This window comes from Lissotriton helveticus, chromosome 3_1 (assembly GCF_964261635.1).
Source record: "Lissotriton helveticus chromosome 3_1, aLisHel1.1, whole genome shotgun sequence".
Taxonomy (NCBI): Eukaryota; Metazoa; Chordata; class Amphibia; order Caudata; family Salamandridae; genus Lissotriton; species Lissotriton helveticus.
In genome coordinates this window covers 1,014,051,000-1,014,066,869 of record NC_136061.1, presented here as the reverse complement: position 1 = coordinate 1,014,066,869, position 15,870 = coordinate 1,014,051,000, and the positions used below count along the sequence as shown (strand labels likewise).

The window sequence follows — 15,870 nt, the reverse complement described above, 5'->3', positions numbered from 1 at the left end:
TTGAAATGGACCCTGTTTTTTGCCCCTTTTTTAATCCTTTTGTTGGTGGGTGGGATGTGGGAGTTGGGGTGTACATTTGGGTTGAAATTTGGTTGGGGTTAGGGGAGGGTAGGGAGGGACAGCTCTGGGTCAGGGGGTTACATTTGTTATATATTTTATTTTTCTATTATCATTATTAAAATATAAAAATAAAACAAAGATATTATTTTCACAAGAAAACATTTGAAGTTCATTTGTGTTTGTTGGGGGGGTGGAGGGGGGACTGTTTCACCAAATAATGTACGTTGTGCAACATGAACATGCACTACGAACGATAAATTAAGTACTGACTGCACCTGTAGTAGTAGGGTCACAAGTGCATAAATAATTTATATTATTAAATAACATGGGAAAATTGCCCATCACGTGAGTCTGAAGTTACTACTAGCATACTTTAATTCCATGCACATTTGCTCAGAGTCGGCTAAACAATCCTATGCAATGCATTGCATCATTCCTTTAACATACCTGTCCTAGTTGTCAGGGAAGAGGAGCTCGTCCTCAAACTCTGTGCGTTCAGACAGAAGTAGGTCATGTAACCCAGTAGTGAGGACGTCTTCTTCACACTCGCTTTCTTCATCCGGCGGTGATTCACGTACTTGATAGTCTGGTGGTATGAAGCGTTGATTCATTTTTATCATTGTCAGCCGCTCCACGCTTTTGGGGGAGAGACTAGTCCTTTTCGATGTGACAATGGCACCAGCAGCACTGAAAACCCGCTCAGAGGAGACACTGGCTACAGGACAAGCCAGATACTTTATCGCCAGCCTGCTCAGCACTGGCCACTGTCTCCTTCTTTCATACCAATAGACCAATGGGCTTTGCTCCATGAACACCTCTGTTGTGTCATCCAGATAGGCCTGAACCATCCGCTCAATGTTCATTGGTGCTCGGCTTTGCTGGTCCTCTTTTCCCTTTGCAACAGCAACGGACTTACCCATCCCTTTCTGTATAAAAAAATCAGTTATGCTTTTGGTTGGGTCTGCTGAATCAGATCGTGTAGGTGCTGCTTTTGGTACTGTTGGTGCCTGCTGGAAAGCAGACGCACTGCTCTCACGCTGTGAAGAACTTGCGTCAGGAGTACTTGGACTGGCCTGGGCTGGCAGTGGCAGGCCTTTAAGTAACAGCCGTTCAGTTTCTAACTCATTAGCTTCCGCAGCTATGGAAGTTTTGTACTTGTCAACATCCTCATCTGAAAATGGAATTACTTCGTTACTGCTGACAAATAATTTGTACCGTGGATCCAAGATTGTTGCAGTTATGTAATGTTCACCTGACACAATATTGTTGAGCCTTACATTTTCACACAAGCGGTTGACTAAGCCCTTGGCTAAGGTATATGCATCAACTTTTTGTTCGTCACCTTCGTATGTTTCACAGACCTCCTTCACCTGTTGCTCAAGCATGTACAACAATGGGATGGCTTGGCCCATAGTACAGTCCTCCCTGCTAACTGCACGTGTGAAGACCTCAAAGGGTTGTAGCATCTCTGTGATGCATTTAATGAGGTCCCACTGCCACATCTCAATGGTCAGGGCTTTAAGATTAACAGTAGGATCCCCTAATCTTCTTGACATGACATAAGCATTCAGTGGGATGTACTGCTCAAAGAGACGCTCAAGCATGAAATAAGTTGAGTTCCAACGTGTTGGGACCTCCTGGATCAGTGCTTTGACTGGCAACCTATGCTCTTGCTGAATGACCCGTAGCAGCTTCCGTCCTTTGAAAGAATGGTTAAAGTGCGTGCATATTCTTCTGCAGATGGCCATTATGTTGCTGACTTTGGCTTCATTTTTCAGAAAGTCTTGCACGACTAAGTTTATGCAGTGTGCCAAACAGGGTACCCTGAAATAATGTCCTTCTCTCATTGCCTTCACTACATTACTGCCATTGTCGGTGGAAACAAAACCAATCTTAAGGCCTCTTGGTTTCAGCCATTCAAAGACCTTGTCGTTAAAGTCAGACAAAATGTTTTCAGCAGTATGACTTTTGTCCATACCAAACATGGCTATAGTTGCATGTCTGCGCGTATCATTAAAAATTCCAGCAACGTCACGGAGGCCTGAAGTTAACTTGTCTTTAACACCTGCAAAAGAGATCCAGTGTGCGGTGATGCACATGAAATCTGTAGCATCGCAACTGCTCCACATGTCTGTTGTCAGGTGGATACAATGGACAACACTCTGTTGTAAGGCTTTCCCAATCAATTCCAGCACATCGTGGTGTAGTGCTGGAACAGCCACTCGGGCAAAATAGTAGCGACTGGGAACGTTCCATTTTGGGCAGAGGGTTGCCACTAATTCCAGAAATCCAACAGCCTCAACAAATGAAAATGGGAGAAGGTCCAGTGCTAACATTTTCGCAAGTTTGGCATTGTATAAACGTGCTACTGGGTGGTTCCGCTCGTACTTTCCCTCCTGCCTTAACATGCTAGGAATGGTAAGCTGCTTTGCATGTCTTTGAGTTGTGCTAGACGGACCACCTTGCATCGCAGACTTTGCACTCCTTGGTGTTTCCAGCTGACTCTGGTGCCACTGAGAAGTTGCAGATGCGGAGGATGTGGACTTTACCACTCCAGTGCTGGCGACAGGGGTCGATTGTGTACCACTCCTAGATAGAAGGTCATCGTCTCCCTCTTCTTCTACCTCCTGGTCAACCATGAGTGGACCTTGTACCACTGTATCCCCACCAACACGAGTGCTAACATTTTTTAAGCTTGCAAGGTGGTTCTCCCACCTGATCACGTGTGTTTTTTTCAAATGGGTCGTTTGGCCTCCAGTCCCATAGTTTGTACCAAGCTTACCACGACTAACATTGGCATGACAAATGGTGCATACAGCAATGTTCTCCTGAACTGGGTGAACCGTAAAGAAGTCCCACACTGGGGAGGTAAACTTTTGTCTCCTGCCATAGGAAGAGGAGGACCCACTGCCAATGCCGGATGGACTGGAGGATTGTGGAATTTGACTATGGGACAGCTCAGTCCTAGTACTGCCACTACCTCCTTCTGTTGAAGTGGCGCTTCTGCTGGATGTCGGATGCTGCCGGGCCTTCGCTGTTGAAAAAATTGGAGCTGGTGTTACTGTGGGTGTTGAGTGTGTAGGAGTTATGCGTGGTACCTGCTCATCAGTCATTGCAGCATTTCTGGATAGGGTGAAAATGTTTGTCTCTACATCCTCTGCACCAGGAATAACGCTTGTGATGATGACAGTGTCAGACCCGTCTTTATCACCAGCAGTATCCTGCTCACCTACATCGACCTCCATAAGTTCAAGCCTGCCTGGAAACTTCCTTTTTCCTAGCATGGTCTTCTTGGGATGTCTCTCCTTTGAATGCGCAGATAGTTGTGGCTGCCAATCCGTATCAAGGTCATCGGAAGCGATGCTTTGCGAAGAACTCGATGCACTAACCCTCCTTTCCCTTGGTGAATTCGAAGGAAATAGATCACCTACAGAAGTGGCTTCCTCTTCTTCTTGCTCGGAAGGAGGCTCTACTTCCTGAACTGCCCCGACTTCGGGAGGAACAACTACTACTATTTGGTGCGGAGATGGTGGTTGTTGTTCTTGAGGAAGTACTATTGCGGGCTGGGGTTTTTCAACAACAACTGTTGCGGGCGGTGGTTGTGGTTGTTCAACAACTGTTGCGGGAAGTGGTTGTGGTTGTGGGTGAACAACTCCTATTGCGGGCGGTGGTTGTGGTTGTTGAACATCTACTGCTGGCGGTGGTTGTTGAGCACTTCCATCTTGCGTGGATTGTGTACTACTTTGAGACAGCGATAAGTTTAGTTCTGGCTCAGTATCACTGCTCGCAAGCAGAAGGCTGGCTACCTCTTCGACCCTCATCATGTGCTTGGCCCTGGGATGCTGGCTTGCCCCCACTAATGCAGATGTGCTGGTCCCAGCTTGCACCCCAGACCCCGCTGCTGCAGGCGTACCTTTTGGGGTGCCAAAAAAGGTTTTGGGGTCCATACCAGACTTAAGTGACACTTCCTTCTGCTGTTCCTTCTTCGCAGCAACTTTCTTTGTGGTGGAGGACCTGGTAGCTTTCTTAGGGCCCATCTTGTTCTGATGTCAGTCAGCTCACAGCAGCACAAATTGCAGAGATGTCTGGTCAGATGAGTCACACACCACACGTGGCGTCCAACTGAAGGACGTCCGTCTGGCGGTAGAACGAGCGATGGATGAAAAAACAACCAGCACCTCCTCAGTCTTTTTTGTGCACCTACAAGTAAAGAAGGCAGAACAACATCAGTCAAACAAGCAGTAAGGCAACGTGAACAATTGAAAGACACACAGGTCAATGTATAAAAGACAAAACAGAAGACTAATAATACCAGTCCAGCAGCACCACAGCTCAAAGGCCACATGAAGTCCAGAAAGAACCAATAAAGTGAAGCAGGCCTATAGATACCAATATGGACAGAAAAACGAGGATGCCTGCTGCACATGACAGGTTAATGTGCAAGGAATAAATAGCCCATGGCTAAGACAGAGGTTGTAAACATAACACCGCAAAAACACATACAAAGAAACCCCTGCCCAGGCTCCCAAAACAACAACCAAATGACAAATTCTGTTTTTTTGGGTGCACAAGAAAGACCTGCAACATTTTTGAGAAACTTTTATGCAACTCGGGACATATTGTCCGCGAGAATGCTAAATCGGCATGTTCGGCAGCGCGAACGGAATAAAAAGTCGTGTTCGCGTTCCCGAGCAAGTACATTGAGTGCGCGAACACGACAAAAAATGTAAGTTCACGTGCTCACATGGTGCGAAGTTACCAAAACTACCCAAGCTGTATTCCTAGGGTTACCTAATGGCAGAAATTGACAGAGTATTTAAAGTTTAAACACACCCAAAACCAGAAATACCCCACACATAAAAATAAGATTTTCTATATCAATCCAAGCCATCCATGATTTTCACATTTAAGGGTACACCACAAAAACAGTTGATTAACTTTCATGACCCTATGAGTAGTACCTATGGCCTACTGCCAGAGTAGGCCACAAGGTTGGAGGCCTATGCCTATGGCAAAAGCACAAAGGAAGGACACACAAAATGGCCGCCGACATAGGGCCTGGCCACCGACAACAACATGGCAAAATATATCACAAAGGAAGCATACACAAAATGGCCGCCACCACATGGCCTGGCCACCAACAACAACATGGCAAAATCACAAAGGATGTAGATACAAAATGGCCTCCACCACATGGCCTGGCCACCAACAACAACATGGCAAAATATATCACAAAGGAAGCATACACAAAATGGCCGCCACCACATGGCCTGGCCACCAACAACAACATGGCAAAATCACAAAGGATGTATATACAAAATGGCCTCCACCACATGGCCTGGCCACCAACAACAACATGGCAAAATATATCACAAAGGAAGCATACACAAAATGGCCGCCACCACATGGCCTGGCCACCAACAACAACATGGCAAAATCACAAAGGATGTAGATACAAAATGGCCTCCACCACAAGGCCTGGCCACCAACAACAACATGGCAAAATATATCACAAAGGAAGCATACACAAAATGGCCGCCACCACATGGCCTGGCCACCAACAACAACATGGCAAAATCCCAAAGGATGTATATACAAAATGGCCTCCACCACATGGCCTGGCCACCAACAACAACATGGCAAAATAAATCACAAAGGAAGCATACACAAAAAGATCACCACCATAGGGCCTGGCCACCAACAACAACATGGACAACTTTACAAAATGGCCTCCACCACATGGCCTGGCCACCAACAACAACATGGCAAAATAAATCACAAAGGAAGCATACACAAAATGGCCGCCACCACATGGCCTGGCCACCAACAACAACATGACAAGAAAGAGAAGACAGACAATAATGCCTATGGCAAAGGGACAATGCTTTGCTTCAGAAAATGGACACACCACACCACCGCCCAAATTGGTCACCCCACCCCAAAAAAAAAAAAAAAATAACAGGAGAGAAAATGGAAGTGGTCCATGCTCCAAAAAGAGAAAAGTACTAACAAAATGAGAACATAACATAAATGAGGAATTTTTAGGTGCACAAGAAAGACCTGCAACATTTTTGAGAAACTTTTATGCAACTCGGGACATATTGTCCGCGAGAATGCTAAATCGGCATGTTCGGCAGCGCGAACGGAATAAAAAGTCGTGTTCGCGTTCCCGAGCAAGTACATTGAGTGCGCGAACACGACAAAAAATGTAAGTTCACGTGCTCACATGGTGCGAAGTTACCAAAACTACCCAAGCTGTATTCCTAGGGTTACCTAATGGCAGAAATTGACAGAGTATTTAAAGTTTAAACACACCCAAAACCAGAAATACCCCACACATAAAAATAAGATTTTCTATATCAATCCAAGCCATCCATGTTTTTCACATTAAGGGTACACCACAAAAACAGTTGATTAACTTTCATGACCCTATGAGTAGTACCTATGGCCTACTGGCAGAGTAGGCCACAAGGTTGGAGGCCTATGGCAAGAGCAAAGTGGCTGGAAACATTAAATGGCCGCCAACACATGGCCAGGCCAACCACAGAAAGTTAATAAAATGAACTCATGCATGCCTACACACTAACTACATGGGGTACTAGCTACTAGGGTCACATATTGGCTTAAAAATTAGAAACATTTTAAATTCCACAAAATGCAATGTTAGAAAAAATTTACAATTTGGGACCTCATGAAAGTACAGGCCTCCATCAATAATTTAATTCCAGGATTGAATACTGTTGTTAAAAAAAAATCAAATCAAACAAGCACAAGTCTACATCACTCATACATTACACAAACTTACTTGAAAAAGAGAATTCCAATTCAAAAAGTCCTCATTAAATCCAAGGTAAATCAGTAATGCAGCCAACACAGACAGAAAGTGATCCTTCCAGCTCAAAATCCAAAGGAAAGTGAGCACCACATGGACAAAGCACTGGGAGGAGCCTGGTGGACAGGAACAGGAAGTTGTAAACTCAAGAGCCCTTCCTCCTTACTCTGCAAAACAAGAGTAGAAACAAAAAGAGGGGTCCTTCCCCCCTAAAAATAAAGCCAAAGGTACAACTTTAAGGTTTTTTGCCTTTTTTTTCCTAACCAAAATGGTAATTTATTATGGTTTTAACATGCTCGCGAGTTATTCTGTGCAAGAATGCAGTTTCTGCGTGTTCGGCAACTCGATCTTACCAAAAAGCATCCTCGCGCGTCCTTATGACGCTATCTCGCATCAAAATGACGTTATCGCGTTCGCACAGTCGCACGGGACTGTGCGAGAGTGTTTCCAAACATGGTGGCACAAGCGACCAGGAAAAAACGAACGCAGAACGAAGGTAAGCCATTGCCGCGCACGCGATAATGTTATTCAGCGCGCGAGAACTACGCTACGCACCGGATCGCGGAGTTATCGACAGCTACGCGTTCTCCGCGGAACGCGGAGCTGCCGAAACTCCGCAAGCTCCGCGAGCGGAGCGTAGTTCTTCGCCCAGGGTTACCAAAGACCCGAAAACCGCCAAAACCAATCTACACAAAGGAATGAAAGAAGTAGCCGAATGGATGAAGAACAGCCGCTTAAAACTAAACTCGGACAAAATGGAACTCCTCATCTTAGGGTCATCCCCCTCTGCCTGGGACGACTCATGGTGGCCACCGGCCCTAGGTACAGCACCCATACCTACAGACCACGCACGTAACCTGGGCTTCATCCTAGATCCCTCCCTCTCGATGACCAAACAAGTCAACGCCGTCTCATCCTCATGCTTCAACGTACTTCGCATGCTCAAAAAAATCTTCAGTTGGATCCCCACCGAAACAAGAAAGACAGTCACCCACGCACTGGTCACTAGCCGACTGGACTATGGAAACACCCTCTACGCCGGAACCACAGCCAAACTACAGAAAAAACTCCAACGCATCCAAAACGCCTCAGCCAGACTAATATTGGACATCCCCCGTCATGCTCACATTACCGATCACCTGAAAGATCTACACTGGCTCCCCGTTAACAAGAGAATAACGTTCCGTCTCCTCACCCACGCACACAATGCCCTCTACGACCTAGGACCCGAATGCCTCAACACACGTCTGTCCTTCTACACACCCACCCGCCAACTACGATCATCCAATCAAGCCCTCGACGCAATTCCGCGCATCCACAGATCCACCATGAGAGGAAGATCCTTCTCCTACTTAGCGGCCAAAACCTGGAATTCTCTCCCCACTCACCTCCGCCTTACACAGAACCACCTTTCCTTCAGAAAACAGCTTAAAACCTGGCTATTTGATAAGTAATGCACAACCCTCCCCCAAGCGCCTTGAGACCCTCTGGGTGAGTAGTGCGCTATACAAATTCCTGAACTTGAAAGCTTTTAGCTTGGAAAAAAAAAGAAAGATCAATGTAGGAACACTATCAAAGGAGTTCAACTGGGTAATACGGGGGTGATTTCAGAAAATATCTCAGATATAGAGAAAGCCTTTTTTGATCACTTTGATCAGGTATACAGGGAAGACTTAGCTCCACAAGATAATCTAATTCAATCATGGCTTGAAAAATATGCTGTACGCCAAATTGACGATGAGGCATCTAATAATCTAAACAGAGGTATTAGCTTAAAAGAAGTGGTGGATGCAATAGATTCGGCAAAAAGGAGTAAGTCCCCCGGTCCGGATGGGCTACCGGACGAATTGTATAAAGTACTAGCTCCAGCTATCTCCCCCTTTCTTCAGTTGCTTTTTATATCTATTTTTAAAGAAGGAGGAGAAATACCACCCTCCTGGAATGAGGCCACGGTGGTTCTTATTCTTAAACCCTTGAAACCTCCAACACAGTGTGACTCTTATAGGCCGATTTCAGTGCTGAATTTGGACTATAAGGTTTTCGCCAAAATATTATCAGAGAGATTAAATGGAGTGGCAGTTAGATTATTTCATCCGGATCAAAAAGGTTTTGTGAGGGGGCGAACTATACAAGATCTGACGCAAGCACTGGTGGGGGCAATTGATGTTGCAACTCTATATAAACTTCCTATGGCGATTATAACACTCGATGCGACCAAGGCATTTGATCGCGTAAACTGGGTATACCTGGCTAGAGTTTTAAAAAGAGGTAATTTGGGTAGGAATTTTTGTAGAACTATATCCTCTCTTTATCATTGTCCAACGGCTAGAGTCCTGATAAATGGTGGTCTCTCAACACCCATAAAAATGAATAGAGGTACAAGACAGGGGTGTCCCCTCTCACCCTTACTTTTTGATTTATACATAGAGTTGCTGGCCGAGAAAATCAGGCAGGATCAGAATATACTACCCTTTAAATATAAGAGCTGAGAGAAAAAAGTATCTCTCTATGCAGACGATATGATGATATTTACCTCAGACCCAATACAAGCAATTCCCTTAATCTACAGTGCTGCAGCCCAGTTCGGTAAAATATCAGGATATCAGATTAATCAATCTAAGTCTGAATGTATGGCCTGGAATTTAACAATTTCAACTTTGATCTTGAAACACGAGATAAGATACTTGGGGGTCCAAATCACGCAGGACATAGAACAATTAACGGACAGAAATTTGGCTAAAATCGAGAGAGAGTCTGTTGAATCTTTGAAAAGCTGGTCTCTTCTTCCTCTTACTTTAATCGGGCGAGTCAATATTATTAAGATGATGCTGCTTCCTAAACTAATATTCTTCTTCCAGAATATTCCGTTAGCCTTTAAGGAAGCTAAGTTAAGTAAAATCCAAGCTAAATGGAAATCTTTTATATGGGCCTCAAAAGGAATAAGGATCGCTTGGAAAAAGCTGCGAAGAAAGAAAAGTAAAGGAGGCCTGTGTGTTCCAGATTTGAAATGCTATGCTTGGACTCTCTTATTAAAAGCAGGGATAATGTTATTTGATAAGCCAGACAGCACGGAAACAGGAACTATGTTTGAGACAAGGCTATCAGAAATTCAAGGGGGAATTCGTGGTTTTCTATTGAAGTTTGGAGATCCGCGCTTTTTTAAGAAAGTGCGTCTGAAGATGTTGAGAGATATGGCCTATATTTGGGCTAGAATAAGGAGATTGCTGAATATTCCATATTACTCTGCTTTGGCTCCTATTTGGGAATCGCCGGGCTCTCCAGAGTGGACCAAGGACTCTATGGTCACACCCCTTTTGGACACTAATTTAAAATGCTGGGGTGAGCTCTTTCCTGAAGATGCTAAGGAGGGATGAGATTTGCATATTGACTGAGGATAAATTATCTAAGTTTAAATTCTTGCAAATCAAGAGCTGGAGCCAGGCGATAGGCTCGGAAATTGGAGTTACGGTTGTGCTGGAGGACCTCCTTCTTCGGGAGAAGAATAGGAAGATCAAGACATCAAAGCTGTATTGGACCATTCTGGAAATTGTTGATGGCGATTTCATCCTGCCAGCTCAACTATGGGGAGAGCATGTTCCAGATGCGGAGTTGGAGGAGTTGTGGCAAGTATCCTTTAACTTACTACATACCACAGTCTCTCCCGCCAATTTAAAATGCAACCATCTTTTTTCTCTTCACAGAGTGTATTGGTCTCCTGCTAGGCTAGCCAAATTTTCTAAAGCTTCGATTCCCTGTTGCCCAAAGTGTAAGGAGGAAAAAGCTGATGACCTCCACATGTTTTTAACTTGTCCTGTTCTAAGCAATTTTTGGTCTGCTGTAGCGGAAGGTATGAAGAAACTGTTTAACTTTGATATACAGGTTAGTATATCACTTGTCTTGTTTGGTATTGTTAGTAATTATGAGGTACTTCCTCAAGATATAAATAAGTTGTCTTTATATTTGATTATTTTGGCTCGTAGAGAAATATGTAAACTTTGGGTTAAAGACACTGCACCTTCATACCTAGATTGGATAAATGCAATCAAATATACATTGAATTTAGACAGGGCAGACTGGAAGAGAAGAAAGCATTTTTGGATTCCTTGTATCAATTGGCTGGATAGGATGTAACCGTTATGGTCCAATGATTATGTCTTTTTGCAGAGTGAACTACCCTACGATCAGTTCCAGGGCCTGGGAAGACAGATGAACTGAATTGACTACCTCTTGGTATTATGTGGGTACCTGCAGAAAGTGCATCCATTAAGATCTTCAGAGTCTACGATCAATTAAGGAGGGTTCTATCCGTGGCGTAGCAGATGGCATGGACTTGGTACTCTGAGAATATCTTAAGGCGTATGAGGACAAAAAAAAATGAATGTCTGACTCACTGTTTGTATGTGTTTTGAAGACAGCATGTGTGCAGGACTGTATGGGTGGATGAGTGTGTGTATGCGTGTGTTAGTGAGTGAATGACTGCCTCAACAGTGTCTTTATGAGTAAGTACATATGTTTTAAACTAGTATATGTGAGTATTGATGTATATAAGTAAGGATATAGGGCCTAACGCTACTAAACAACATAACACAAACTACTACAAAATAACCCACAAAAATGAAACTACAACTACAATACACAGTAACTACATCTACCCACATGCCTACTATCCCCAAAACCTTGAAGAAAACCATAAAAATATCTTAACTTATCTGTTGACCAGCAGCAGGTAACCTCGACTCAACCCTACAAAATCAAACAGATATAGACTACAAAATATACTTAGCATAAAAAAATGGCCGCTAAATCAAAACAAAATAAAAGACTATCCCCTATAGAAAACAATGGAAGTTTAATTTCTTTTAATAATTTATAAAAATATCCCAAAAGTTTCCAAAAATGTATAACTAAAATATAAATTATTATGTATAATTTAAATAGTACTAGAAAATGTTATTATATAATAGTACTATTTTTTAATGCTAAAAAGTATATAAAACCTATTACAGCATGCATGTGTAACAAATGAATATCTAAAAAATTATAATTAATAATTATGTACCACTTCGTGAATACCTTAGAAACAATAAATATAACTATGTTAAAAATGATAAAGAAAGACATTGCATGTCTTATTTTTTTTAAAGTGTATCTCGCGTTAAAAAATTTATGTTTTAGGGTGGGCGTGGCTTGGATGGCAGTGGAGATGGCTGCCTAACCGAGAGCTCTGTAGAACAGGAGAACGATTCCGCTTTATTCCCGGCGATTTCCTGCTATTTTGCCGCAATTCCACTAGAACCCGACTGCCTAAGATGAGCGACCCCGTTTGTGTGGCTGGAGGGAACGGAGACAAGCGCATTGGCATGATAAATTGAGATCTTCCCCGAGCGTGGGAAAACAGCTCGGGCGATCTAAAATGGCACCTCGTTTCTCCCATGGATGTGCCTGACGCCGGTGGTGCCGATACTGCTGATCCCCCACGAGCTGCCCTGCTGTTAATTAAATGGACACAAGCGGAGGCCCCGGACTGCCCAAAGAAGCTCTAATGAGGTGAGTGCCCGCTCCATACCTGCTGCCACGCTGCCGAAAATGTCCCGCTCCGCCTGACTCCAAAATGGCGGCTGTCAGGACACGCTGATTAGCGCGGCCCCGACATGGCGAGCTGCACTGTGGTGTGTGCCTGGTGCTGCTGCTGATCAGCTTATCTGCGTCTGTTAAAAGGCTCCCAGCACTGTCTCACACCCTGGATGGCCAGACACTCCTATGACTCACACAACACACATCAGCGCGACATTCTCCAACGCACAGCAGCAGGCTTGCCCCACTACCACACACGTGCCTGCGGTTCCCAGATTCTGCCAGCATCGTGAGTTTGGAGCCCAGAGGAGCCATCTTCCTACCAGTGTCAGGGGGCAGGGGACCATAACCGCCCTCTTCCATGTCTTAAACACTCATCTGTCCTCTGTCTAGCTGCCAGCCTTGTACCCCTCGCCTTGATATGTGGCCGCCAATCCTCTGAAGCAAGTCTCTATTACCTGCGCATCCAGTACCTGCAAACCGCGTGCGCCTCAGCCTGGGCCCCAAAACAGCAGCCCCCGGCCTTCTCCACTACTGGTGGCCACCCACGCGCTTCTCCTTGCCTACGCCACTCCACCTTCAGGGCACCATAGTCACGGTCCACTTACTGCCCCACCTTGGCAGACAGCTTCTCACGCAACTTCGCCGCCCACTGCAAACTGGGGCCTACTCCTATTCCAGGCTTGCTCGAGACTGAAACTCAAGGAGCTCTTAGCATAGGAGCGATCACCTACAACAGACGCCGCCATCAGTCGGACCTCGAGCGCAATCTCTCCCTCCCACCCTATTACTATTGTGACTGATCCACAATGGCAGAAAGAGAAGGCAGAGGTAATAACAGAAGGTGCGCGCTGAACCGGCGATCTCAGATTCCCCCATCAAAGCCAGAGCAGACATCGCAGCCACCATGGATATGATACAGCGGACCCCACCGAACTCAAAAATTACCGCCCCATCTCGCTCCTCCCGTTTCCAGCCAAAGTCATCGAGAAGACGTCAACAAACAGCTGGCCGCCTTCCTCGAGACGAATGGATCCCTCGACCCCCCACAGTCTGGCTTCCGAGCCAACCACAGTACCGAGACCGCCCTCATCGCTGCCACCGATGACATCCGAGCCCTGATGGACAACGGAGAAACAGCGGCCCTCATCCTCCTAGACCTCTCCGCGGCATTCGACACCGTCTGCCACCGCACCCTAGTGCAGCGCCTCAGCAACGTCGGAATTCAGGAGAAGGCACTGGAATGGATCGTCACCTTCCTCGACGGAAGAACACAGAGAGTCCGTCTACCACCGTACAAGTCAGAGGCCACCGAAGTCATCTGCGGCGTCCCTCAAGGATCCTCGCTGAGCCCCACCCTCTTCAACGTCTACATGAGCCCCCTCGCGCCCATCGCACGCCAACACAACCTGAACATCATCTCCTACGCCGATGACACCCAGCTGATCCTCTCCCTGACCAACGACCCCGCCGCTGCCAGAGCCAACCTTCACGAAGGGATGAAAGATGTAGCCGAGTGGATGACGACCAGCCGCCTGAAACTGAACTCAGACAAGACGGAAGTCCTCATCCTGGGCTCCTCGCCCTCCGCCTGGGACGACTCCTGGTGGCCCCCCGCCCTGGGCACCGCACCCACACCGACAGACCACGCACGCAACCTGGGCTTCATCCTGGACTCCTCCCTCTCCATGACCAGACAAGTCAACGCCGTCTCCTCGTCATGCTTCAACATCCTGCGCATGCTACGGAAGATCTTCCGGTGGATCCCCATCGAGACCAGGAAGATGGTCACCCAGGCCCTCGTCACCAGCCGACTGGACTACGGCAACGCCCTCTACGCCGGAACCACCGCCAAGCTCCAGAAGAGACTCCAGCGGATCCAGAACGCCTCAGCCAGACTCATCCTCGACATCCCCCGACGCAGCCACATCTCCGGACATCTGAGAGACCTGCACTGGCTCCCCGTCAACAAAAGGATCACCTTCCGTCTCCTCACCCACGCACACAAAGCCCTACACGATCAAGGCCCGAGCTACCTCAACAACCGCATCAACTTCTACGCTCCCAAACGCCACCTCCGATCAGCCAGCCACGCCCTCGCCGCCGTCCCCCGCATCCGAAGAACGACAACAGGAGGAAGGTCCTTCTCCCACCTAGCCGCCAAGACCTGGAACTCCCTCCCTCCCGACCTGCGCCTGACCCAAGACCACCTCTCCTTCAGGAAGAAGCTCAAGACCTGGCTGTTCGAGCAGTAGCGGCACCCCCCCCCCCCCCCCCCCCAAGCGCCTTGAGACCCTCCGGGTAGGTAGTGCGCTCTATAAATGTCCTTGATTGATTGATTGATTGATTGATACTTAAAAAACTGGCAGAAGTCCACGACCTGGCCAAGTCCACCAAAAGTAACACGGACTCCATGCAACTTGAACTCAGGGCGATCAGGGCAGACATGAGTGCAATTAATAAAAGCCTAGGGGAAGCAGAACAGCGCCTGAGCGATGTGGAGGACCTATCCCTACAATCATCAAAAGCGGTACAACGTCTGGAAACCACCACCGACGCCCTCAGAAGACACAACGCCGAACTGGAGGACCGTAACAGACGGGGGAACATCCGCATCTTTGGTATTCCGGAGAACTCTGAAAAGGACGCAGAATCATGTGTAGCTTTCTTAGAGGCGTGGATCCCTATGGTCACTAAGATTGAAATTCCACATGGCTTTGAGCTGGACAGGGTGCATAGGATCCCCACCTTCATCGAGAAAAAGAGGAAAGGGCCACGCCCGATGATTTGCAAGCCTCTCAGATTCCAACATGTTGAGGCGATCCTCCTGTTCGCAAGAAAGAACCATTACATCTCATGGGAAGGACAACGTATAATTTTCACGCAAGATTTCTCTAGGGACACGGTTGAACTTCGGAAAGGATTCCTCCAGCTACGAGACAAACTCAGGGCAAAGAGCATCCCCTTCTCCTTTGCAGGCCCATCCAGATTTAAAATCATAGAAAATGGTCACCCCCATTTCTACACGGACCCCAGAGACTTAGCGCACCATCTGGAGGACTGCCCAACTCAAAATATGGACCAGTCGAGCGGATCGACCAACAAAAGGAAAACGACCATTCATGAATCCCAGGAATCTGCTCCACCCTGATCCTTGTCGTTCTGTCCTACACTTAGTATGAACGAGCGGGCCGTACACGCCACGCTCGCTCCTTGGTGATATTTTCTTTAGAAGATGTCTAGCTCTGACCCTGCACTCCAGTGCCTCCTAGCTTGGACTTCCTGTACCGTGAGTGACAAACTGAGTGCATGCTTAAGGCTTTTCGGTAGAACTATCTGGTTCCTTATAATAGGTTTACCTTTAGTAACATATGTTATTTCTTAATCGCTTTATTACTACCTAC

The 15,870-nt window shown here is 46.5% G+C and overlaps 1 protein-coding gene across 1 annotated transcript; it reads right to left on the bottom strand.

The window, feature by feature from the left end:
- Positions 1-305: 305 nt before the first annotated feature.
- LOC144823207 (zinc finger BED domain-containing protein 6-like) lies at positions 306-7,342 on the bottom strand. The gene is made up of 2 exons (XM_078681529.1): positions 6,866-7,342; positions 306-4,260 (listed from the first exon to the last, which is right to left on the bottom strand). The coding sequence occupies exon 2, from the start codon at positions 4,095-4,097 to the stop codon at positions 513-515; it is 3,585 nt and encodes a 1,194-aa protein (XP_078537655.1). The 5' UTR covers positions 4,098-4,260; positions 6,866-7,342; the 3' UTR covers positions 306-512.
- Positions 7,343-15,870: the final 8,528 nt, after the last annotated feature.

Coding starts and splice junctions, on each gene's coding strand:
- LOC144823207 (XM_078681529.1), bottom strand. CDS start 4,097: ATGGGCCCTAAGAAAGCTACCAGGTCCTCCACCACAAAGAAAGTTGCT.